Below are 26,201 nucleotides of genomic sequence, written 5' to 3'. Positions count from 1 at the left end.
TAACCAGAAACAGTTCAGATATGAAAGATAGACTAAAGCCAAAGAAAAACTAAATAAAAACTGTGTTTTTCTTAGTGCTGGCTTTGCACCAGCAGGAACATGAAGCCTCTGCGTGGGTTTCTTCTAGATGCTCTGGATTACTCTGACAGTCAAAGGCTACACTTGATGCCAATGTGAGTGTAACTGGTAGACTGTATGTGTCAGCCCTGGAATAGACAGGGACCTGTTCTTGTTATACAGCATATATATAATATCACAGTAGTGTAGGCAAAGTTAAACACCTACACCTACATGACTCTTGCTGTACTGATGGTATGTATTGTGTTTAAACAGACACTACACTGAAGAGGTAAACATACAGGTTTTGAGTTTACATTAACTGGGGAACATGAGGAAATTAAATCATGTCCCTAATATATGCCTAATAATGGACTATTGAAAGCATTATTTTGTCGATTGGACCAAATTTATTGCACAAAATTGATGTGCACCTTTTTTGAAAAGAATCTCATGTTCAAAGAGGAACTGGGAGTTGTGAATCTGAGAAGTGAGCTGTTGATGAGTAAGAGGTCAGACTGTCAACAGGTGAAATCTGTCAGTACAAATTGCTTAGTAGACAAAGGCAATTGGGCAACATCAAATTTCTAATTGAGCGCCTGGTTATTGTTACATGGAAGTCGTTAAATCGTTTTGCATGTCTCAGCACTATTTTGCCAAAACGACCGCTAAAGAAACGTTGGCTTCCTCCAAATACATTTTTAAGTGTTTTGCTTGACTCTGGTATTAACCATGATCCAAGGTCTGAAACAGATTGCCAGTCAGTTTGTTGTTCAGTTGCTACTCACTGTCATAATTTATTGCATTTTCCTTTTGATCATTCTGGGAAGAGAGGCTCATTTGTCTTTGGGTTTTTTTTTATAGTGGAGTTGAACACATCCCTCCTCCTCTATCTGAAGCTGTAGGTAGAATGAGTTTATTAGCTAGTTTATTAAGAGTCAAACTCATCTCTGGCTGGCTGCCTTAAAAACTCACTAGAAAACAAAATGTGTATAAATCCTGGGCTATTGTAAAATGAAAAATCAAACAAGCTCCTGCACACAAGCAAACAGGCATATGATAGGAGCCATCAGAATTTTCAGCTGAAAAAAGTTCATGTTCATTATATTTATTGTATTGTTTAATATTAGACATCCCAACTCTTAGCTTTACTCAGCATACAATCTATACAGTAGGTAATATAAAAATACACAACATTATATTAACAGTTATAATAAAGTAAAGAAACAAGGTATACAGAAGAAAACCCTGCACATTAGAATAATTAGTTTCTTTGTAGTCATTACAACATGTATGATTAATCATGATTTCAAACACAACTACTTTGGCTATTAAAGCCACTTTCTGCCATCTTTGTTGAAGCCCCTCCCATTCCAGAAGAGACCATGGAATCAATGGCCATACAAAGGAGAAAGCCAGTGACCGCAAGCCCTTGATAGAGTATGTTACCCATTAGAGTCTGATATTTTTAATCAGTTAGTTGTAATAGCTTGAGGGCTCTCTTCCTCTGCATTCTCTACAATTTTTGAGAAAGACTGGGACCGCTCAGTTTTGGAGAAGAGTGGGTTGTCAAATGCATGCAAGTTGTCAAGAATTGGTAAATGACGACCCAACTTCTTGAAGAGGAGGAAGGCGATGACTGCCCCCAATGCAATCCCAGCAATGGTCAGCACAACAGCCAAAGCCACATGGCTATGATGAACAATCACAACTACTGCACAGATTGAAAAACAAATGATGTTCAGGCAAAATAATTTAGTCATGATTTTGAAAAAAAAACCCCAACAAAAAACAAAGAGGTGTTACTTACCAGGTGTTGGTGATGGTTTTGGTACTAATACTAGAGAGAGAGAAGGGAAAATGTGTTCAAATAACAAAAAGCGTACACTTGTACACCAAAGTCATACTGTATGACATAAGCCAAATCATGGTCCGACCTGGCATATGAGAACAGAAATGAGAAATGGCTGTGACAATTGCTTTTATTGTTCCTACATAGTGTCAATAGACACACCGTTTGGAAAGCCTCATGACATCCAGACCAAAAAGAACATGTCCTGGGACCTCACCTTATTCGATCCATGCAAATACTGTGTAGTCTAATCTTGTCATTACACATTGCCCAAGTATCTCTAGAATTCAACATTTAAGTTCACATATTCATTTACCTTTGGGGGTTTTGCAGATGTATGGTCTACGATTGTACTGGATGCGTTGCCACCATGTCCCATTGGAAGTACTAATCACTCCATAGTTGTAATAATCAGGTCCACCTACACCCCAGTTAGTGTAGTCGATAATTGTTTTGTCTAACCACATCCACGCTCCTGGAGACAATGACAATTGTATTTGTCTTATCAATTTAACTTTGTATTAGGGGTGGGCGATATGGCAAAAATATCATATCACGATTTTTTTCAGACAGGATCATCATCCACGATCTTATCATGATTCTTTTTCATGTTGGTTTATTATTTTGCAAGCTACTGAACAGTGCTCAAGATTCAAAAAGCATTATTGTCTATCACATAATGACAGCAATTGGTTAGGGGCTCAATAAATAACATAAAAACATGTACCACTGAAAGACTCACATAAAATTACATTTTACAACACAAACAACTCCATAAATAAACAAGAGCAGGTGTACTTGCTGCATTAAAAAGTAGTAACAGTCTATTTAGACTAGTTTGAATTGGATATTGCAGTAAAACCAAAATAATTTCACAGTTGATGTTTTGTAGAAGCGTTAATAGTGTGCCCAACACAGCACACCAGAGCTGACACCACGCTAGCTAGCACCATGACATAATTTAGTGCTACCAGTTAGCAGGCGAACTAATAGCTAACCGGTGGCGTTTAACTGCAGCCCAGTTTCAGATTAACACAATGTGCAGCAGGTGAGCGCCCTAGCACCCCATTAAAACTGCTGCAGATTTCACCACCAAACTGGAAATGCAGAACAAGGCTCTCACCATGTGGGTGCTATTATCCGTTAGCCTCCTGCTAGCAGACTGCGCTGCATCATGGAGCTGAACTTGTAAAATAACAATCTCTATGCATGTCATTTCAATCATTTATGATTTAATATTATCATATCGCACACTCCTACTTTTTGATAATGCATAGGTAGTGCAATAGCTTAAAACTATTACATTTTTTCCCAAAATAACCTCATAAATATATATATTGATTTATATTGCTTTAAAAAAATATCCATTACCTCTGTTTGGCTTGTGGTTTAAAAACAAAAAAGCAACCAGTATTTTGATGTAGAGATTTGATTTCAAATTGTGGTTCTTATGTTTAACAAAGAGTAGCTGAATATTTCTTTGCATTAGAGGGCAGACAATGTGACTGTACCTGTTTTAGTTTTATACAGGCCAATCCAGAAAGAGGTGTAGCTGTCTTCAAATATTTTCAAGCTGTTTTGAATAAATGTTTGCTCAGCGGGATCTTCAATGCTGGCAAGTGTTCCTCCTTCACAAAACAAAACAGTAGGCTTTAGTGAAAGCTTCACCCTTCTCTAAATAGCAAAAATATCTTAGACCAGGGGTGTCAAACATAATGCCCGTGGGCCAAAATTGGCCTGCAAAGGGCTCCAATCTGGCCCACTTGATACATTTGCAAAGTATGAAAATTGAAAGAAAAATAATTAATTCCAATTTTTCTGCATTTTCAGATGTTTTTACACCCTGACCAGAATACATGTTGTGGTCATATTTAAAACACTGATATATTGAACACTGCAAAATATTGTCAATCAGCAGCTTCTCTGCAAAATAATCTGAAAAAAACTGAGACATTATATTGTTGAAATTATACTAATATTCCTTAACACATCTCATGGTTTATTATAGTAAAGTTATCATTTATAGGTTATTATGCAATGGTTTTACTGGTCCGGCCCACTTCAGATCAAATTGAGCTGTTTGTGGCCCTTGAACCAAAATGAGTTTGACACCCCTGTCTTAGACCATCCATAGAAACAACTTACCATGTTGTATACAATTAGCAGCTGCATCTGGCCACTGTTTTATATCTGTGAAAAATATATAACAATAACCCTTAAATGGTTGCCAAATATCATTCTGGCCAAACGGTAAACCTGGGATTTCAGGGCAAACTCCTGGAAATTCACTTGACTCTGTTGGTGCCACATCTGTAGACGAGAGACAGTAATCACACAGGGATCAACTAATTGCATAATTCCATACTTTTAAATCCAGTGCACTGAAATAGACACTTTAAGTATTTGATAATATGTTTTATAAAGAAAACTGTCACATTGAAAAGCATTCAATTGTAAAAGCATTCAATCAATATAAATTACATTTTCTGAACAGTAACATCAACTTGTAATCAATGTTTAAAAACAATGTTCCAAAAAGAAATAGGCAGAATGTATTCCAATGTTTACAAGATACAAGAACAACTTAATGTTGAGACACAATCAGCAATTGGGATAAGTTATATTAATTAATTTAAAACCTTGTATCGGAGGTTGTACCTGTAGACTTCATGCAAACACTGTTCATGGTCTGATTGCAGAGAGCTGTCTTCCATTTTCCATTCACATCAATGTACACACATGGTTGGTCGCTCCTTGGTTCTCCCCAATACCAGCGAGTGAAGGTCAAGGGCCAGCCATCAATATATCTGAAATACCCATCGGTCTGAAAGCAAAGATGATCAAACTACATTCAACTTTATTATTATATTTTTTTAAAACTGCATCTGAAATTGAAGTTTTTTAGAGTGATGAATGACAAAAATGGATGTCAATGACTCCTGATCAAAAATGAGTCCCTCTGACTTTGGTGATCCCTGACTTTCCTCTAGCACCACCATGAGTTTGACATTGCGGTTTGGAATTAAATGCGACGATGTTTCTCGTCGAAGTGAATTTTGTCTCGCAAAGCTATAATTAAGGGGTGCACAAAAAAAAAATAAAAAAAGACGATCGGTTTTCTATCGCTCATTCGCACGTCATGTCTTCTTTTTATAATGTCACATGTGGATCATTAACCTTGGTGGAGCTTCTACCTGCTGATAAGATCTCATAGAAGTAGGAGATGAGGAGAGGAACAGTGGTAAATTGAATGCAGGTGTCTACACTGAACGCCTGAGGTAGGAGGAGCAGGGAATCTAGCGCAACTATGGAAGCCTAATGATGCAAAAAGTAAAATGAGTCACACTACCAAATTATAACACAATTTATATGTTGTTCTACTTGTGTATTTATGTGATACATGATTTGTGCAATTTACTTTTATTTCTGGGTTTTTTATTAGCAATATGTTATAATTTGTTATGATTGGATTCTTTATTTAATTTATATGTATATATTAGAATTGTTTCTACTCTTTATAATTTACTTTTTGGTATGTGTGATTCTATCTAACTTTTGTATTAATGGTTTATTTCCATAAATACCATAATTATCCATCTAAAAAATATCTGGGGAAATCTTTTAAAGTGCTGCATACTGCATATGATAATTATATATTTAGAAAGTAGAACTAAAGTGATTCATTACAAGATGATTAGTTGAAACATTTCAATTCAATTTCCATTTTGTGAATTTCAAATAAAAGAACAGTAATGTATTTCCTCATTGAAGTTTTCTTAAAAATATAGTTAAAATCTCGTCTCGTCTCGATCTCGTGAACCCAATATCGTGTCTCGTCTTGTCTCGTGAGCTGAGTGTATCGTCACACCCCTAATGGTAATCCTTCAATTTTAATGTTTTTTTCTTATATATTTTTTAGTGTTTATTTATAGAAGTGTAGTATGTAGTCATGTTAATTCGCTGTGTGTTGTTTGAGAGGCACTCAGTTCTGTTACCTCCATTTTGTTCAGTCCAATCCACAGAGGAGCTTGGAGATTCAAAGCCATCAGCTCAACATAGGCCTGTTTCCACTCATCTTTTAAGCTAACAAGTTTGGCCCCATCTCCTTCACAGTGCCTCTTGGCTTCAGCCCAGGTCATATTTTGAGTAACAACCTTCATGGAGTCATTAACCATTTTCACATAGTCAGTAAACACTGGGTGAGTTGAGTCTGGGAATGATTGATCTGTTTGGGGTGAGAAATTTGATCAGAAACAAAAAGTTGAGGTCAAGAACTCTGTATAGATGCTTAAAAGGTCTATTGTGTAGAATTTAGTGGCATCTAGCACAACTGCCTTGGCAGAAAAGGAATATTATATTCATAAGTATGTTTTCATTAGTGTACAATCACCTCTAAATAAGACTCATGTTTTTGTTTCCTCAGAAGGAGCTTTTATATCTACACAGGGAGCAGGTCCTCCTTCACAGAGCCCACCATGTTGCACCACTATGTTTGTACAGTAGCCCAGAACAGACAAACCAAACACTGGGTCTAGAGAGGGCCTTTAATGATTTGTATGAGTTTCCCGGTTACCCTACATGTTTGGAAGGGGAGGGGTGGCGGGACAGGTATTCAATTGATTGCAATCTACAACCTCACCACTAGATGCCACCAAATCTTAAACACTAGTCCTTTAAAGACATTTTCATGACATAAAAATACTGAATAGTCTTTAATCGTAATTTCTGTCTGATTTGATTTTTCTAAAATGTTACTTGTATAAGAAAATGATTGCATTGAAAAATCCAAAATCTATGAATATTTTATGTCATAAAGTTTAACTGTTGGACACAAGATGTCCCCTACTTCACCTAAAATTCCATTCTCAATGTATGATTGCTGAAGGCTTCAAATTCCCACATTACAGTTGCAGGGCTGACAATTTTTCACTTCAGCTTAAAGTGAGATTCTTTTAATTGTATTTATTTTTTTGCTAATAATGAGCATTATTTGTGGTAAATTATCAGCCCCACTGAAATGTACATCTCAATAATTTTGTTGCACACCTTCAGTTCAGACTGATGATGATCAGTGAATCCAAAAAAGGGCTGCCTTAACCTTGTAATGCTCTGCACGTCAGCTTGAGCTGAACTTGAAAAAAAACTTGTGTTCCTTCATTTATAAAACTCACAGATTTTACATCAGAGTTTGCAAAGACAAAAAGTTAGCGTGAGAAAAGTCATGTGTGCCATGGGATCTGTGTCAGTTACTTGAGTCTCAGGGTCAAAGTGTGAGACTTGGCAGCTATGCATAGGTTTCATAGTAGACCATGATTGGCTCTCAAACTACTTGTGATGTCACAAACCATGCTTGTTAAGTAATTTGTGATTTTATCTTTTATGCTGTAGATAAATATGAATTAAATTATGTTTTTGAGAGCAAGCAAAGAGAATACGTCTGACTTTCCAGCTCAGGTGTATTGTCTTTAGCTAATTAGATTTACACACTGGAAGATGCTGCAGCTCAGAGGTTAGACTCAATATCAAATAACTTTGATATACCAACAAATGACATAGTATCGTACCTTAAGAAATACTTAAAAATACTTAATAAATACAAAATAGGCCATTTATTGACTACTAAAATTGTTTTCGACCATAGGGGTATATCACAGAGAGAAGTCAGAAGATGGGCTTACCAATACTTCGAACACAAACAAACCCATTGGTGTCATTGCAGGACTGTTTTATCCATTTCCCAGGGCCAGGTAAGGATTTTTTGATCACAACACATTTCTGAAGAACAGAAAGAGAAAAGTGAAGAACACAAAAAACTGTTAGGATCCAAGGTAATTATGGATTCATCGTATCACATTTAAGAAAACAGCATCCCTCTATTAGTAATAAAAGAATATTCTTGTTTACTGAAAGGTTTATTATTATCCAACAGAGTAAAAAAAGAGACTCATTAATCAATTTTGAAGGCACAGCAACTTTTTAATTGATAAGAAAAGCACTGTGTGTTTGTACATGACTAAGTAGCATACATTAGTGGATAAGCTTTAACTTGGCAGTTGACAGTAAACTGTTACCACAGACATGTGGAAAGAACTTTGAAAATCTACTGTCTATTCAAGACCATAGAAAATGTGTGAATGTTATGTTGCCAGAGATGTTGCTGTAATTTTCCAGTAATGTCTGCTGACTGATTCCCTAGGTCTAGTCCACATTAATTGACGAGGAGGTTATTAGCTAATATATGCCTCCTCTGTTGACTAGGTCAGTAATATAACCCTAATTTAAACACATTTCATTTTAAATGACCATCCTTTAACGTAGCCTATACGTTTTCTTCAACACACCCGATGAGACCCTTAACCTTAACATGTGAGGGTCTATGATACACGGATGGATGGATGAATGGATTATTAACAAATATGGTTGTATGATTGGCACAAAACTGCTTTAATTTTGGTCCAAGGCATGACAAAATAATTGGAAGTGCACTTTACAATTAAATGTCTTACCTTTTCTCCACGATTCCTCCAAACCTGCAGTGTAAACCCAAAGATTCAAATTTAATTAGTAAACAAAAGATGTGGGCATAAACAATAATGTATTTAAATTCCTCACAATAGTGAATATAGATTGTGTCTACTCAATACATAGCCCATAAAGGTGGACATGTCTCTAGTATACAGTTAAGCCTTATCGAACTTCTGATTCGATGGTGCTGTCGATAGAAAAGGGGGCTACGGTAATGGTACTAAAATGGAGGAACAGACAATGGAGAAAGATTTCATGAATATTTTGTTTTATGTACACACAAATTATCAGGAGAGCTATGTACAATACACTGGCTTCACAATATTACTGTAAAAACCGGTGTATAAGACGCACCTTAAACACAATTTTTTTTCATTTAAAAGTGGGGTGCGTCTTATACACTGGTGTGTCCTATACACCAGTAAAATGTAGAGAGAGACTGGATCTGGATATGATCATTCGTCTGTAAAAGGCCATCCACACTAAGAATGATAACTATAAAGATAACAATGTGAACATCGACACGTATGACCTATAAACTGCTTTGCAAGCACGCTGCACGCTCCAGCTGTGTCGACAGCTAATATAAATAGATATGCTACTGATGACCCGTTACTGCTGTATGTTGTACAGAAAAATAAAAAATAAAACCAGGTGGGTTCACTGGCGGATGCTGACCCTCACAGTGTTGATACAGCAACTGGGGCACAATATTTGCTCACAGCGACAGCTCTAAGTACGTAAGCATGCAGCTAGTATATCAAATATGTAAAGTTACTGTGTAAGGTTTAATTGAAACTCATAGCCTAACCTGAAACCAGTCAGAGTTAATATACCGGTCCAGTTCAGTTGCCGGACCATTAACTATTAACCTGACACACTGTTTCAGGTGTGATATGTGTGTTTTGATCGTGTTTCAAATAATGTAAATTGAGAAAATGTTGGAGTGTAAACATATGTTTTGGAGTATAAACATATGTGTTTATATACATATGAATATGAATAGCTACTGGTGCATTCAGATAAACCAGTCTTAAATAGAAAAGTGTTTTTACAGTAAATATAATTCATATAGTTTCCACTTACTTGTTCTAAGTTGTAATATGACCGTGGTTTCCCATCAGTCCAGTAAAATCCAGTATCATATAAATCATGAAGCCCAATCCAAAGGTCTGTAGTAGGTGTGTCAGCCATTTGAGTCATTAAAAACACTGAAGAGATTAAACAGATCACAGTGATTTAAGGTTCAGAGATGCATTGACTGCCTAAGAAGGTCTAGATTGACAACAAAAATCCAACGTTCATTGCTAACCCTACTAGTTGGAGTACAGAGCAGTGGCTTTTTTTTTTTTTTGCAATATGAAAAAAAAAAACATCAGAGGAAAAGATATGACTTGTGACCTCCATCACAAACCTTGTATTTAAATCAGTCTCACATGCAAAATAAATAGTAAGTACTCATTGTAGGCACATCTGCCAATGCTTTTGTCAGCTTCCATCAGAGTTCTGCCATAAATAAATTCCTATGCAGCCATAATCTTAATCTTACTGGAAAAAAATTAAACAAACCGTTTACATGTCTTGAGGGAATAGAGGCCAAGTTACCACCCATTGCTTGGCATTGTGTCCTTGCTCCAACCCATGTGACTTTCTGACTGATGATGTTGTAACACTAGTGAAAAGACACGATAAGTTTTTAATAACTCCTGAAAATATACCAAATGCAGCAACCCAAACAATCTTGAAATGGGATTGCAATAAAATTTGTCTAACAATGATAAACTTCTGACATTTTTTACTCAATATGGATTGATATAACAGCAGAAATCAACACACCAACAGCCAGTCAGGCTGTAGTTTTTGGCCTGCACATCAAAGTACATGCCCATTTCCTACCACAAAACAAAGCCAATGAGGCTACGCTACTGCTATCATTAGTAAGGCTACAACTACGGCTGTGTGATATGATTATATATAATTTGCGACAAGAGATAAACATTTATTGTTTCATATTGTGTTCCATCGTTTATATCGTTGTGATGCAAATCACACTCTTTACGGCAATCATTTTTCAACATTTGGAGTCTGTCCATTTTTTGTTTGGATTGCATTGTTAAATTACTCTTATCGAATTTAGTTGTCGTCAACTCTCCAACTCTCCCCTGCTGTCTATCTTTGATGCACACACATCCCCGCCTTTGCTGAGAAAAAACAGGGAAGAGGAGAGAAGCAGCAAGACAGCAAGTAGAAATGACAGCAAAACAATATGGACTGAATTTATTTATATTATTTATCTAATCTATTTATTATTATTCATTTAATTTCAGGTCAGTATGAGAGTCTGCTGTATTTTGCTGTCACTTATGGTCACTGTACTCTCATCTGCTCTCAAGAGAACCTGTTCAAGGCGGGAATGCTGCATCTTTATCCACCTCTCTGTTCTGTATAAAAGTTACGGATACAGCATGGTGGTATAGAGTTGTTCAGCCAATAAGTGGTTACAGAGGTAGTCAAGGCGCTGGATCGATAGCAGCATGGCGGGACAGGGAGCTGACACTGCTGTGTTAGCAGTTGTGGTCGAGCAAGCTAGACGGTGAATGAAGAGAGGGAGGAGCACTAGCAGCAAGAAAGCCAGTGAATCAGATCGATAAAACGTTATTTTCTGATTGTTTCAAAGAGACTATGTTCAACAGCACAAATAATTTCATTTAAAAAAAACTAATGAATCTAGTGATATGAACTAAGCACAGAAAATGTAGTGAGATAAATGAAGAGTCAGAATATATACTGCATGTAGGATAATGACTGGATTATAATTTTGCTCTCTTTTACTCAGATTTCTAAATTTGAGAGATGTGAAACCAGTAATCTTTTAAATGTATTTTATCTTAAAGTTGAGTGTATGAATATGCCAGAGCCTTTGTGATCCACTTGTTTTTACTTTGTCTTGACTATACCTCTTTTTGAGATGATTTGAGACGTTTTCTGCATTGCCAAAGGGATTTGATGTCATAGTAGTCACAGCTTTTAGTTTTATTTGCCTTATTTTAATAAGTTACAAGGTAAGCTATCTTGTATTGTTTTGTTAAGCTAGATAAACCATGTTTACAAATGTGTACATTAAGAAAAGTGAATCAAAGCATATTCTAAACCAAACCATGTTTGCAAAGTTAATGTCAATGTTATGTTATTCTGTTTTTCAGGCTTCAGTCATTATCAGACTGGCAGCATTATTAAATCATACATCCTGATAAATATAAATATTGATAAATATGAAAAATATTGTAAACATTTTTTGCCATAATGCCCAGCTCTAGTTAGTTCATACAAGTAGAAATGTACATATATTTCAAATGATACCCTAAAAGATCAATATTTAAAAGAAATTGTTAGCATGTTGAATTTAATTCTGTAAATTTTGTTGAGTATGTTTTGTTCCCATCCCTTCAACACATGTTTATAACGGTTAATGTAGGTTGTAAAGATTACCTTAGAGTCAAATTTTTTCCATTGGGGTGGACAGCCACCTTTAGGAGGCACTGTGGGTGCCGCAGTGGTGTTGGCAGGTGTTGAGCCACTACGTTTACAAATTGACAAGTGCTCATGTCCACAATTATAATCATGCCAGAATCCTGTAAAGCAATCCAGGATATTAAAATCAACATTAAATTAACTACAACTTGTATTTTTTGTTAACGTTTAATCTGGGGTTAATGCTTTGTTAAAGTTTTCATTTGAATGTACAGAACCAGCCAAAATGTCTAGACACATGTGTCAGTGAAGAAAAATCGTATATTAGTTTACTCACCAGTATAATAAGTCATGACAGCACAGTTCTCATCATAATTCTTGAAGTTAGGCTGATTTTCATCCCACTTTTGGAACACCATTGGAGAGCCATCCATCCACCTTAATGTAGCACAAGCCAATCAGTTGAAATCTTGTCACGAAAGCAACTTGTGAAAATATCAGGATAGTAACTACTACAAATTTAAGTATAAAGGCCGAAACTGTATCATGTTTTTTCTGCTTCAAGGTTCAAATTTGTAAAACAAATTACAATTACGGCTTGACAGTGAAACAAAATAAGTAACAATTATATTTTTTAACCAGTAACTCTGCCATATTGTCTAGAATGAAAGCATTTTTATCAAATCCTTGATGACATATTCATTCATCTGTGACACATCTGATCTTGATTTCCACAGGGGTGTTTTATTTTTTAACTGTAATAGCCAAGTAAAGTTGGCCATGAAGACAGAGTAACTCCTGAAAAATGAATGCCATAACCAAAGACCACATGATAGAGAATCAACTAGAATTTGGGTATCAAAGGATGATAGAAATGGACATTGTTCAGTGGCAATTGCCATACAATATTGATATTGTAACAGCTTTTACCTTTTGAGCAGTCATTCATAAAATTTAGACAAGATTAAGAAAATATTTTTCTCAGATCCCAAGACTTCAGAAATCAATGTTTTTTTTCTGTATTTAATTAATACTCACTCATATGTTCCATCAAGCTCCACATTAAGGCCTATCCAAAAATTCCCATAAATTCTGGACTTCTGGATCTATATATACAGACAGAGTTATACAGTAAAACCAAAGCAGTACTTATATTTATTAAATATTATATTAAATAATATATGTAATGTAGTATAAGTGTAACTGTGTACCTGTTTCCACAAAAAGACACTTTCAGCTTCAGTGTTGATAGTTACTAAGTCACCATGCCTCTTTTGGCAGAAGTTACGAGCGTCCTCCATGGCCTGTGCAATTTTATTTATATAATACTGATTCCCGTTCCATTCAAGCCAACCATCTGAGGTAATATTAACGTCTGCAAAGATGTAATAAATTGTCAGTAGATTTCAGTTGCTTTCTGTATGGAGTCTGAAGGCTGATTTTAATTCAGAGAAATGCAGCAAGTGTGCAACTCTAAAAAAAATCTAATGAGATCCACCACATACAGCTGCCGCATGTTACAAGGTCCTCAAACCTAAACAACTCAGTTGCTGAAAGGACACATTGGGAATGATTTTTTTTGGGTCATTCTCAATGTTGTAAGCACCACAAGTGTAATTCTTTTCACTGCCATTGTACCAAGGTGGTGACACTAATATAAAAGACCAATATCTCCAAACCAGGGCAACTAAACGTAAAACTATCTTTGTAGGCTAGATACCATTACATCAAAAAAAGAAAAAAGTTTGAGTTAAATGATCATTTGTTTCAGAGAGAGTCGTCTTAAATTAAAGTTATCATTAAATAGAAACAGAAAATGTTAAAGAAGGATACAAAAAAACAACAAAAGTAAAATTCAGAGGCTTTTGTAAAGTAACGGCATTCAATTTAAACAAAAGAGTAATGAAATACAATTCAAGTCCAGCTGAAATCACATTATTCATATTTTTACGGAGGCAAAAAAAAATTTGAAATTGAAAGTTTACTTATTAGCTCTTTCAGTAATACCAGGTGCAACGCAAGATATGTCCATGTTTGTAGATAAGAAGTGGACATTGGCTAGAATTTTCAAAGTCTAAGGTTTGAGGCTGCTGTTTCGTTGTTAGTCAGTGTCACTCTCAACCAATAACAGAACAGAGAAACAAGTGGTATTGTGACTGGAAAATATACAAAGGGGGTGCTGTAATGTAACCAAAACATTAGATTATTTCCCTGTGTTTTTTTTTTCCTCAAAAGAGAACACAATACATGTAATTTAGAATCATATCTGTATGATGTAAAGAATAACACAAAGGCCCACTTACCAGGAGTGACAGTGTCTGGAGTCTTTGGAGTCACTCCTGTAAGGACATAGAAGATAATTACACCATTAAAATTAGTACACACTTATAAATGTGAAGGTTAGATTTTGTGTATGAAAAGTGGCTTCGCTCCCAGCAAAGGTAACAAACGAATGATATGCTTAAAAAAAAAATCTTGTCAACCTAATAAGACCAATTAGATTGACAGTTTTTTACCTGCACGGATCTGACATAGAAATCCATTGTACTTTTCACAGTGCACATCGTTCCATGCGTTCATCAATAGATTCATTTCAGCACAAGATTCCACATTATTTAGATTGTTTGGCTCTCCATCCTGCCAGTGTTGAAAGTTTACCTGTAAACAAAAGCAAATTATAGTGACTTACAATGACAAATGGATTTGTCATCATTTCACTGAGTTGCATAAACTTAAAACTAATTTTCTCATTCACTGCAAAAAGAGAAAAGTGTTAACTCACTGAGGATCCATCGCTCCATACGTAACCAGTGATTGGGTCAGGGGCATTAAGGCCAATCCAGACTGTATTATACCTATAATGCACAAATTAAAGATTTAAATATAATATTGCAAAGTGCAGCTCTGTTTGTGTGAGAGCAGGTCAAATTGTACCTGTGTATCATTGGTATCTCAGCCCCACTGTGGATGCTGAGCAGGTCTCCTCCGATTGCCCTGCAGTAATCTCTGGCCTCAAACCAGGTCATTCTTGAAGAGGACTCTATAAAAGTCTTAAACATAAGGGGAAAAAATTGAATATTAAAAGTGTGGTGGTGGCACTATGCCCTGCGCCCAGTGCACCATTAACCCTTTGTAAGTCACACCAAGAGAGTGCTATTTAATAAAATATATATTTTTTCCTACCTCTTTGAGGTCATGACAACATAAAACTTGGATTTTTTTTTCTCATTGACCCTACATTTTATGTTTTACAGACCTCTTCAGACCTCATTCAGACGTAATTTGTTCAAAACTTTAAAAAAAAACATGTTAGAGATTCATTCTGTCCGTGTACAAGATGAAAAAATGAAACAACTTCAAAAATGTCTCCAGCAGGATGTCATCAGTGATTTGTGTTATTCTTCGTTTATACACTAGCAGAACCCGTATCTAGCAGCAATAACGCAATCTGGTGGTCTTTTTGTGCATTACATACCTCATACAAGTGGTAAAGATTGCCCAAAAAGTTCAATAATTAAATAGTAATTGTTTTTGACCACATATCATGACACAAAGTGCGCATCTACCAAACGGTTGAGCAGACCTACAAAAGGGTTAAAGCAGCACTTAAGTTCTTGGGCACCATGCCTTACGTCAGGCTTTAATCAGTTTTAAATCCATACAATACTTAATTCAATACATTGAACATATTTCCACCTGGACAACTTTTCAGGCTCACAAATATTTTCTTGCTGTAATCCCTGTTACATCCCAGTACATTTCTCAACAATGTACTCAAATTCCCAGTGTCACCATAGCTAAACAATCATGCACACTTTAGATGTGACATGAGCGTATACTGTATTTACTATATACCACGGTGAAAAATGCTGACGGTATCAATACCATCAACCATTTCAATTACTGTAGTTAGATTGATTAGTGTTCAGTGGACACTGTGAACACAGAGCAGTGTTCCTGCCTTCATTATCACTTTCTACTGATCAAACATGGACAGATTAACCTCAACACAGACAACCAGGCTCCTATTTTACAAGCTCTAGCTACTCTGGCCATGACTTTCTATTTTAATGTAAGCTGGATGTGTATTGATTTTATTGATACTAATACTCTAAGCAATATTCCTTATTGGTCCAGTTCTTTATTAATGCTTTTTTATTTAGTAGAGAATTGCTTTTAAAAAAAAAAAAAAAAAAAAAAAAAAAAACAGGCTTATTCTGAGGCCTCCCCTCAGAATAAGCTTGTAAAAAGGTGCCCCTCACCCTCCCTTAGTTTACTTGCTTAGTTTTGCTCTATTTTCGGATGCGTATGTGATCATAATTATGTTATTTGATCCCAAAGACACTCAACAATTGAGCCAAGATAATATTGCTGTTTGAATGTTTGTTAATGTTTATGCTTAAACGTTTAGTTACTTCTAATGAAACTCCTGAACAATAGCAGCTAATCAAAAATGTAATTCAAATGGATGAATGATAGTACCCTATGAGTGGTACGCATACCTCACCTTGAGAATCACTGCCCTATGGCAATAATTTGAACATGTGCATCAGTATTTCCCAAGGTTAGATGTTTTGGATCTTTTGTGGCTGTACCTTATAGCACTTGTTTCCTGATCCAATTGGAGACCAACCCTCTGCACAGCTGGGAGGGTGAACAGTTGGTGGAGCAGGGGTTAAAACTGCCCCTTCTGCCAGGTGTTTGCAGATGTATTTTTCTTTGTTGGTGCAGGGCAACACATCCCAGAGTCCAGCAAAAATGCCAGTTGTCATGGCAACACAGCCCTGTTGGTGACCTTGCATTGGAAGAAATTGTGAAATGTCAGTTGTGAAGTGACTTTCTAACACATCTTACAGATGGAGTTAAAATGTCTCAATACCTGGCATTTCAGCATTCCAGTGAGTAAATCTCACATTGTCTGTGTTGGTCCACACAAATTCATCAATGTTTCTCTGGTTTGAGAGCCCGAGCCAGAAATATTTCTCTGGTCTCAATCCCACCAAACTGACAAGGAATGCATTATCCACCCTGGAAAAAGTGGAACAAAAGTAAGATCATAGGATTTCACAAATCAGTGAACAATGTACAGTAATAACGGTGTATTCATTGTTGTTGCTTTTGTGTTTCCTCATAAAGCCTACGACATACTCAAGTCTAGTGTACTCAGAATGTTTGAAGTAAAAATAAATGTTCTTACCCATTTGAAACATCAGCCAAATAAGAGTCTGAACTCTTGCAGTCATCTTTGGCTTCATCAAATGTCTTTGTCTTTGTCCCTACAAAGTAGCAGTAGGAGCCATGTCTTTTCCAACCCTGGTTAGTAAAAACAAGTAGATAAAGTAGAAAAAATGTAATTAGGCCGTTGTGGTTTAGTATGATTAAATAGTTTAAGGGAGCAAGAAGTTAAACACAAATTGACCATAACACACTGTATCTGCAGGGATTTGACTCTTTATTTGTATAGAGTATTTCACAACAATGAGATGTCTGTCACTTTCAAGCATGTAATTTCTTTTTGTCATGTTCACATGGTGTGTTTACTTGACAGAAAGTACTGAGATACAATACCTAGCCCAGTATGATAACACTTCAAGTTTAACTGTGGTGAATAAACTGTTTTAAACAAGATACAGAAGTGTGTTATTATGAATTTGATTAAGTAATTATCACTCACAGTTTTGCAGCCTAAGTTCTGCTCCACTTCATCTCCAGAGGGTTCAGAGGCACCCATTTTCATACAGATGAAGCCATGTTTCTCCTCACACACACGGTCAGCCCAGTTTCCATTCTGCAACAAAGACAGATCTTTAGAAATATGTTTCTATTAAGTGACAAGATATGGATGGATATACTTACAGTGTGTGTTGTCAAATAAATAGTCTGAATTCTTTAAAAATGTATTATCACATCACAATATTATATACACTGCACAATGTATACAGGTAAATTGAATTTAACCTACACCATTTGGCCAGGACTATGTGAACATTCATTGTTGCACCCATAAGTGATTGTAGAACATCTAAATCCAATACCAAAATCTTTACTCTGTTGCCACAACATCTCCTTGTGGGTATTTGCAGGGATTTGCTACCATTCAGCCATAAGAGCATTAGAGAAATTGGGCACTAATGTTGGGAGTTGAGGCCTGCCTAGCAGTGTGTTCAATGTGACTTAGTCTACAGCTCTGTGCAGGCCACTCAAGTTCCTCGACACCAAACTTTTTGACATCACTTTGTACATGGGGCATTGTCATGTTGAAACAGGAACCAGCCCCCACAACCAAAGTTACACAGCTATGTGAACAGGGGTGTCCATATACTTTGGCTAAATAGCAATTTAACTGTGATTTATGGCTGCAGAATTTGCTGAAGTTGTCTAAAGCAAGTTAGTTTTCATCACTGAACAAATTGAGAATTATTTTACAACCTGGTAATATTTGCACCCACAGGCAACCTCTTACCTCTCCCCTTATGAGAACACAGTCTTTTTGGTCAGTAGAGATAGATGGTGCCTCATATTCCCAACTGGTGAAGCGGACAGCAGATTGGTCACTCCAGTCAAAGACCCCTTTTTTCTTCCTTTTATTCATCCCAATCCAAAGTTCGTCAGTGGATCCTGCAGACATGGACAGAAAAAAAAAAGTTTTGTCAATACCTGTGATCCCCGTGTATATATATACTGTATTTTGCTTACTCAAACCTAAAATACACAAGTTTTGGAAATCAAGCTAGTATTTGCATGATACCCACGAGCAAACAAATCACTCTTAGTTTCAATGTGCTCCGCCCAGCCCATCACCTGTATCCTCATGATTGCATGCGACCAAAGTATTGATTACTCTCCCATGACTGGAAGTAATTTAGCTCTTTGATTCGACCAATGCTGTAAGTAAGTCGTAGTAGTGTCTTCCAGCAGCTAAAGCTAGCTTGGAACCTCAGTAGGAGAGGAGTAGTTGGTCAGAAGTGCATTCATGTATTGAGTGACAGCTGTTAGCTTCAACCCTTGAGTTTGGTCTCCTTTAATTGGTTAGAAAGGCGAGGCTCACTGGAAAAATTTGAGTGGAGAATATCTCTGTACAGCTTCCAGACTGTTCAATGAGTCTGGTGTCACAGAAGCCTTTGATAGCACCTCTACACATCAATATATTCTGTGGAGCATATTTCATCCAAAAATATATACTATAAAGAAACATATGTACTGTATGTAGCTTTAATTTAGAACACAACATAAATAAAAAAAGTTTTCCAAAGCAGATTATAGCAAAAGCAGGCCACATTACCACATGGGACCACCTCAGCTAATATCATCTCAATTTTCATGAGTGGGGAAAAATAGAAGCGAAGTGCTCAATCAATGACTAGCATGTTGGGATGTGTAAGGAAAAACCCTCACTTCCATTAAACACCAGGCTGAAGTTAGTTCGAAGTTTTACAGTCACAAGCTGGACATGCATTTGACCTGTATTAAGTTAATTTAAAACTTTTCTTGGGAAACCCTGCTACCACATATAAATAAAAGAATATCTATGTTTGTCGTAAAGACTGATTCTTTCCCGCTTCACTTTGTTTTTATGGATCCTCACGTACCGTATCCAAGTTGAGAGATGACAAAGCTTTGGTCCTCCACATTTCGGATACTCACTAGGTCCCCTCCTTCTTTGCGGCACTCTTTCTGAGCATCAGACCAACTTTTCTTAGTACGATTAAGGTGGAAGCAGTGGTTATTGTAAGGGATCCAAGGGCTTGAACAAAATCCTCTCGTAACAGCTGATTATGAAGACAACAAAGCAACATATGGATTGAGTGACTGATACCATGCAATCATACAAAGACAGTATAGTCATACATTAACCAGAGGACAGCTTGGCTAAAATACATATTTTTCTTTACCTGTGGTAGGACGTGCCACAACCCCTTTACTGTAGCAAATGTACCCCAGTTTCTTGTTGCAAGGTGAACTTTGCCAGGAGTACAGTACCTCACCATTGACAATTCCACAGTTTTGTCCTGGACTGGAAAGTGGATGTCCTAAAAAGACGATGGCTAAAGTTAATGATGGGCATAGTAGATCGGGTCTAGTAAACACAAACATGTCTCCAAATCTCCAAATTCATTTCAAATTCAAGTTTTTAAAGTTTGAGTTGTATATGCATGCATGTAATAATCACAAATGAATAAATACATATAGTACAACACATATTTTTGAAAATGTTTTGTTAAGATGACATTTTCATCTCAATTTGTCAGTTGACGAAAAGCTCAGCTGATTTGTTGTTGTTTTATAATCTGCCTGATTTAAAAAATAAATAAATACATTTTGCAGAACAACACAGATTTATTTATTTTAAAATATAAACACAATAATATAGGAATTTTCACTGGAAATGGAAGTGGTGTAATTCCAATCATGTGATGTGCACATCATTTTGCTCATCATAATGATCAAATTTTACTGCGAACACCAGAGGGAGGGGGTTCCTATTGACAAATTCAGTTACTGTGTCTTACAGTAAGTATAAACTGCTGAACAGTCAGAAAATGTCAGATGACGGAGATATCTGCAGTGCTGCTGGGTGTGGTTGAGATAGAAACAAAGACAAGACTGATGGCATAGATTGGAGATACTAAGTTTTTATCAGAATGAATGCGTAGATAAAACATACCTGAGTCCCAATTCAGATAACGGTAGGGTTCTCCATTAGACCACTGCCAGCCATGTTCTGGATCAAGGATCAGCCCAGTCCAAAGCTTGTTTCCCAGTCCCCTGCCACCATGACTCAGTATTGCTATGTGTGTGTGTGTGTGTGGCATAGGACACAAACATGATATAATAGTGGCAGAATAGTAGGGCTTTTTTATTTTAGATAGATATAATATAGATGTTGATCAAACTGTTGATTTTACAGACTGAATCACTTTTGTATGTGTAAGAAATTATGGATAATGACACTGCTCAGCCCTGACACATGCTACCTTCATCAAAACATTCAGTAGAGTCAGTGGTACCTTACCTGTGATATAAGCCTGCTCATATGGATCAGTGACACTGAGCAGGGAGCCAGCCTGCTGTTTGCAGCTGGCTTCAGCCTGGGACCAAGTCAGAGCTGACTCTGTGTTTAACTGGTACAAATCTCCTGTTGTTGAGTGTTTGTGCCAGCTTGTTTTGCCTGTAAAGTATACACACAAATGTATGGAGATGTATTTCAAAATGTAGAAACTTCTCCATGTAACCTAAAGTTAAGTATAATAAAACTGTTGTTGTCACAGGCAGTACTCACTATTAGTTGGGCAATATCCCCAGAGTTCATGTTCAAATTTTGTTTCAGTCGCACACCAACGTTCATGGAAGTCAGCCTTAGTGCAGTCACTGTACCATATGTCTTTGTACAGAAAGGGAAACATGCAAGGTTGGCCATGTGCATTTCCTCCAATGGTGTAATGTTCTAAAACACCAAAAAGAGCAGAAATTAATTAAACAAAGAATAGCTTGATCAGTTTGAAAACATCTATACTGTAGTAATTTACTTTTTATAAGTGTTATAAGAGGTGATACTTTATATAAGTAAAACAAATATTATTTGACTCTACAGCTTTAAAACATAATTTCTTAAAGAATAATGTTTCAACAGTTTTAAATTCTATGATGGTTTTGATATATTATGGACAAACTGTGTTTTCATTCTGTACCTCTGTATGTTCTTGTGCAAGCGCCACTGGATGTCCCTGAAATTGTAAGGTGGTTGTTGGGTCCTGTTGTTTTAGAGAGAATAGCCGTGTTATCTGCAGTGAGCTCAATGTAAAGCTCTTGGCCTTTGAGGGCGAGCAGTGTTTCATTCTTGCATTCCCACTTTTGGAGTTCGCTGTTTTCGTCACAGTCGTAGAGACTTATTTCACTTCCAACACTTTTCCCTTGGACTCCCAGGCATTTTCCAATCCGGTGAACCAGAAGTCGGTCACCAGTTGTCCAGCGTATTTCAAAGCAATAGCCATTTTTTTTAACCAAACAAAAACCAGTGGCCTTGTTAGTAAGTTGAAATGGTGAATCTGTAAAGAAAGATGGGTAAAAAAAATCAAAACACAGTTCTGATTTTGATAGTGCATGCAGAAGAAATGAGAAGATTTTCTGACTTTCTGACTGTTTGTGCAGTCTTTAAAATGTTTTCATTTTTGTCCAAGTAGATTTTAGTTTGCTTTGCTTTGAAATAAATATGTAGGGTCGCAATTTATGGTTATTGTCATTATCAATTAATCTGTAGATAATCTCAATTAATCAATTAATCAATGTTGATCACAGTTACCAAAATATACATTTTCTGTTGATGGATTAAGTGAGTAATCAAGTATAAATTCTTACTTTCGTCCTATGTTTGCAAAATATAGATGCAAAAGTAAGAATCACAATCAATGTTGAACTGTAGCAGATCTACAAAAATAGGTTAACACAGGTTACGCATGGTAATGTACACCACAGTCTATAGTTGTATGTCATCTACATCATATGACATATGTTACTTCACTTTGTAAAAACCTTACTGAAATCTTAAAATTAAAAGTTGGATTACTGTACCATCTGAAGCCAAACACTGGAGTGTTTGGATGAGGAGAACAAAAGCTGTACAAGTCACCCACATTGTTAGCATTCCTCTGAAATGTTTTACAGCAGTTTACAGCAAGGACTTCATTCGTGTGGTGTTTAGAGAGAGTAACAGTTGTATGAATGATTGTGGAAACTAGGGAATTTATAGCACTGACCCATTTTTTGTTTTTAATGAATCAGCGTCATGTCTCACTTTTTTTTTTTGTTTACAGACCAAAAACGCTGACATTTGCACATGTGGCTGTTTTATTCTCACTCTCCCGGAACTCCCCATTAACACATAGCGAGGGAAACAGAAAAAAATATGGAAATAATCTTCAGAATTTCAGAGATAAACAAATTATACAGAGTCTATGAGTGCACCAATTAAGAAAGGTACAAGGAGAAATAAATCAATTGTTAGTAATGAAACATGAAGAAGATACATGAAGTTTGTAGTTTATTTGACATCATGAAAATTAGGAAAATGAACCACACATAACTAAAAAAATTTGGTGGTCTTCAAAGTTAGGCCTTAGTTCTTATAAATATGGCATGGTTCTGACCTTAAAGAGTAACCAGCACACTCAAATCAGCAAACATTCTTTGATTTCCTTCAACAATTAAATGAACTTTTCTAGCCAGAAACCTAGTTCTGTTGTTCATTTTCCCCAGGGTCTTAAATGTCAGATAAATAAACCAAAATGACTAACAACATCATTGTTTTTATTAACCTTTCATCTCCCAGCCTGGTACGGTCATCTGAGCTGCCAATCTAAGAACAAACTCTAGTTAGTAGTCTTTGCCAGTAAAGTTGGTTCACCTCAAACCTATTTGAACCAACTGTTCACTGAGAGGAAACTAGAGAGTTCCTTTGGCAAACAGGAATATTTATAAGAAGCCTTTTATCCCAAGGGCGATTGATAATTTAAACACTTTCAAATGATCAATACACAATATGCACACAGGAACTGATATGCACTTATATTTTTATGCCTTACATATTTTATGTATTTATGTATTTTAATAATGACTTTATGGAGTTTATAGATTCTATGTTTTTTATGTAATTTCTGTCTATTGTATTTATGTTATTGGTGAGCCAAAGACAATTTTCTTAGACTAGTTTTACAAGACATGTTATTGATCTCATTGAACTGCTCAGATAGGATTGGCTTTAGTTTGTCCTAATTCTTCAAATTACACATCAGAATTGCAGAGTCATCAGCATATAAATTGTCATTCTCATATATAAAAAGCAACATAGGGCACTTCTCTGAGGGACTTCACACGTTATAGCTTTATGTCTACATAAATGAGCTGTGAACCTCAACTTTCTAAACTCTATGATTTATATATGAAGCAAATCATTTCAATGCTGATGGACACAAACCCATTGGAGATAACATCTTAAGTTGCAGAATGTAGTTGACTGTGTCAAATGCATTTTGTGGGTCATTTAGAATAATTCCATATAATTTTCCTCCTTAGTTTAACAGATACAAGTTTAGTTGAATACTGTACGATTTCCTCAAACTTGACCAGAACATATAACTAATGTAATTCATTTACACATAGACCACTTTGCCTTCAAGAAGTAAAACCTAAGGTAGAAATGGGTCTATAATTACGCTGAGCTCTCCTATTATAGAGGATGAATTTTTTCATATACTTTTCCACAATACACTGTTCTAAGGACAAATTAACAGTGTGTTGTAAGGCTTGCTGCACTCGTAAAAAATCTAACTGAAGTCTCATCAAGACTTGTGGCTTTCCTGCAGGTACGACCTGTCAACCAACATTCAATTTGATCTCTGAACCAACCTTAAAAGACTCAATAAATGAAACCGGAATTTACAAAATGCCACCATATGACAGAAACACAGAAGACGTTACTCAAATTGTGGTTGAAAAATTCAAACATGACTCACACAGATTCTAGAGAAAAGAAGTGGTCATTTGAAGTTTTCTGGGCAATGTATTGTGCAAAATCTACAGAAAGTGTCAGTTGTGATTACACAACTCTTTGACATCAGTTAGGCCTAATTTTTAGTGTACTTCATTGAATGTCTTGTTAGACTTTTTTTAATGGGTGCACTTAGAATACTTTTCAGTAGACAGAGTTTGGTGCCACTGTGGTAAAAACAGTCTCTACAAGGATGAAAGGACAGTTTACAGTCAAGAACCAGAGGATTGTCAGACCAGAAGAGAACAAAAGCTAAGCTCAAAGATTTTCTTTATCCCCAGTCTGTTTGTTATTGTGTCTAACCTAATCTCACTCAAGAAGAAGTTTCAGTCTCAAATCTTGCAAGAGCTTAGTTGTTACAGGAAGACAGCTACGAGATTTCAGAGCGAGGCCGGATTAAGTGAAAGGTGAAGAAAAACATTTTATTTCTCTATATGGTCCTTTCCATAATGCTGTCAGACAGTTATAATGATATTATGGGCCTGTCAGTGTCAAAAATAAGCATTTTTAGTGGACATGCATTGACAGGGTACATCTGAGGGGGTATGGTGTATGAGGTTTGTCCAAGTGGTGTAACTGTACTTAGCTGTCCAAGATAGTTGACCTGCTTGTGCATGTGTGCCTCACATCCCCAGCTGATTCAAATCCTGTAGTGACAGGAGGAATGTGTCTCAAGCTGGTTTTCTTTTCTGACTGTTTATTGATTTTAGACCATGGCAACATTGTTATAACTATTTAGGCTACATAACTCTGAGGTGGCTTCTGGGTCGAATGTGGCCTACCGGAAGGGTTGCGTCATGTTGTCTCTTGTCACAGAATATACTTTCAATACAGACATACACATACCTTCTGCATTGTGTGACAGAAACAAGTCAAGACTATGTGTTCTTATGCCGAAGTTGCAGGTTGATGAAAAAGTTGCAACTGGTGCTGTAAATTCTTGCTTAAATTGCTTTGCTCTGGTAATGTCAGTCAATGGCATTTTTTAAAAAGTAAGACAGATTCTTGTCTAGGCTAGCTATGTAGGCGGCTTGTTCTCAAGATATTTAACTAAAGGCAAAAAATGTCATGGCGGTGCTACAGTATCTCTGTGGCATCTGGGGGACCATGGATGTCTGTACCAAATTTCTGCTGCCTTTTAGTTTTCATCAAGGGTTAGTTCACACATCTCAGGCTGTGATGAATTAGGGCGAGAACCAGGAACAAAAGAAGACAGGAAGGCATATGATTACGGTTAATGAATCAACGGAAGGAATGCTGTGACACTTAGTAGTATAGTAAGCATGATGTTGACATATTACACTTGAACACTGTGAATTGTGAAAGCACTTGTGGGAAATAAAAGTTCTAACTGTAAATCAGTTGCAGCAAGACAAATGGCTCTCCGGGCAAAGCAATTGGGCAATATCAAAGTCAGGGTCTTGTCTAGGAAAAAAAAGTGAATAAGTTGCTTTTGTCTGTGTCAGCATAATTAAGGTACAACATTTCCTCTTAAGAAGAAATTGAAACCCCAGTCCCTCTGACCCAACTCCCAAGTGAAAAATGTACAGTACAGTATGGCATATTGTAGTATTAACTTAAATCTATTTTAAGGTAGTATCTATTCTACCCTTAATGATAACTAAATAAAGATTTAGTGTTGTGGCTTTTTGAATATTTTTTGTAAATACTAAGTATTTTAAATATTGGTTTAAAATGTGATATTTTGGAGATGATCACCTTGTGCACATATACTCTGGTAGAGGACACATG

General features: G+C 36.3%; 1 protein-coding gene across 1 annotated transcript; it reads right to left on the bottom strand.

Moving 5' to 3' along the window:
• Window positions 1-1,196: 1,196 nt before the first annotated feature.
• On the bottom strand, window positions 1,197-22,538 carry LOC133990044 (macrophage mannose receptor 1-like). Its single transcript, XM_062428225.1, has 31 exons — window positions 22,475-22,538; window positions 21,595-21,951; window positions 21,186-21,350; window positions 20,919-21,074; window positions 20,571-20,693; window positions 19,798-19,935; window positions 19,495-19,674; window positions 18,369-18,523; window positions 17,580-17,693; window positions 17,103-17,218; window positions 16,785-16,933; window positions 16,501-16,700; window positions 14,840-14,955; window positions 14,688-14,760; window positions 14,422-14,563; window positions 14,209-14,244; window positions 13,117-13,280; window positions 12,944-13,011; window positions 12,243-12,343; window positions 11,924-12,066; window positions 10,004-10,106; window positions 9,521-9,645; window positions 8,416-8,439; window positions 7,588-7,684; window positions 5,905-6,134; window positions 4,568-4,733; window positions 4,055-4,219; window positions 3,421-3,537; window positions 2,226-2,384; window positions 1,868-1,897; window positions 1,197-1,771 (listed from the first exon to the last, which is right to left on the bottom strand). Exons 1-31 carry the CDS (start codon window positions 22,536-22,538, stop codon window positions 1,530-1,532), a joined length of 4,218 nt encoding a protein of 1,405 aa, XP_062284209.1. The 3' UTR covers window positions 1,197-1,529.
• Window positions 22,539-26,201: the final 3,663 nt, after the last annotated feature.

Source organism: Scomber scombrus, chromosome 11 (assembly GCF_963691925.1).
Source record: "Scomber scombrus chromosome 11, fScoSco1.1, whole genome shotgun sequence".
Classification (NCBI taxonomy): domain Eukaryota; kingdom Metazoa; phylum Chordata; class Actinopteri; order Scombriformes; family Scombridae; genus Scomber; species Scomber scombrus.
This window is presented reverse-complemented; position numbering and strand designations above follow the sequence as displayed.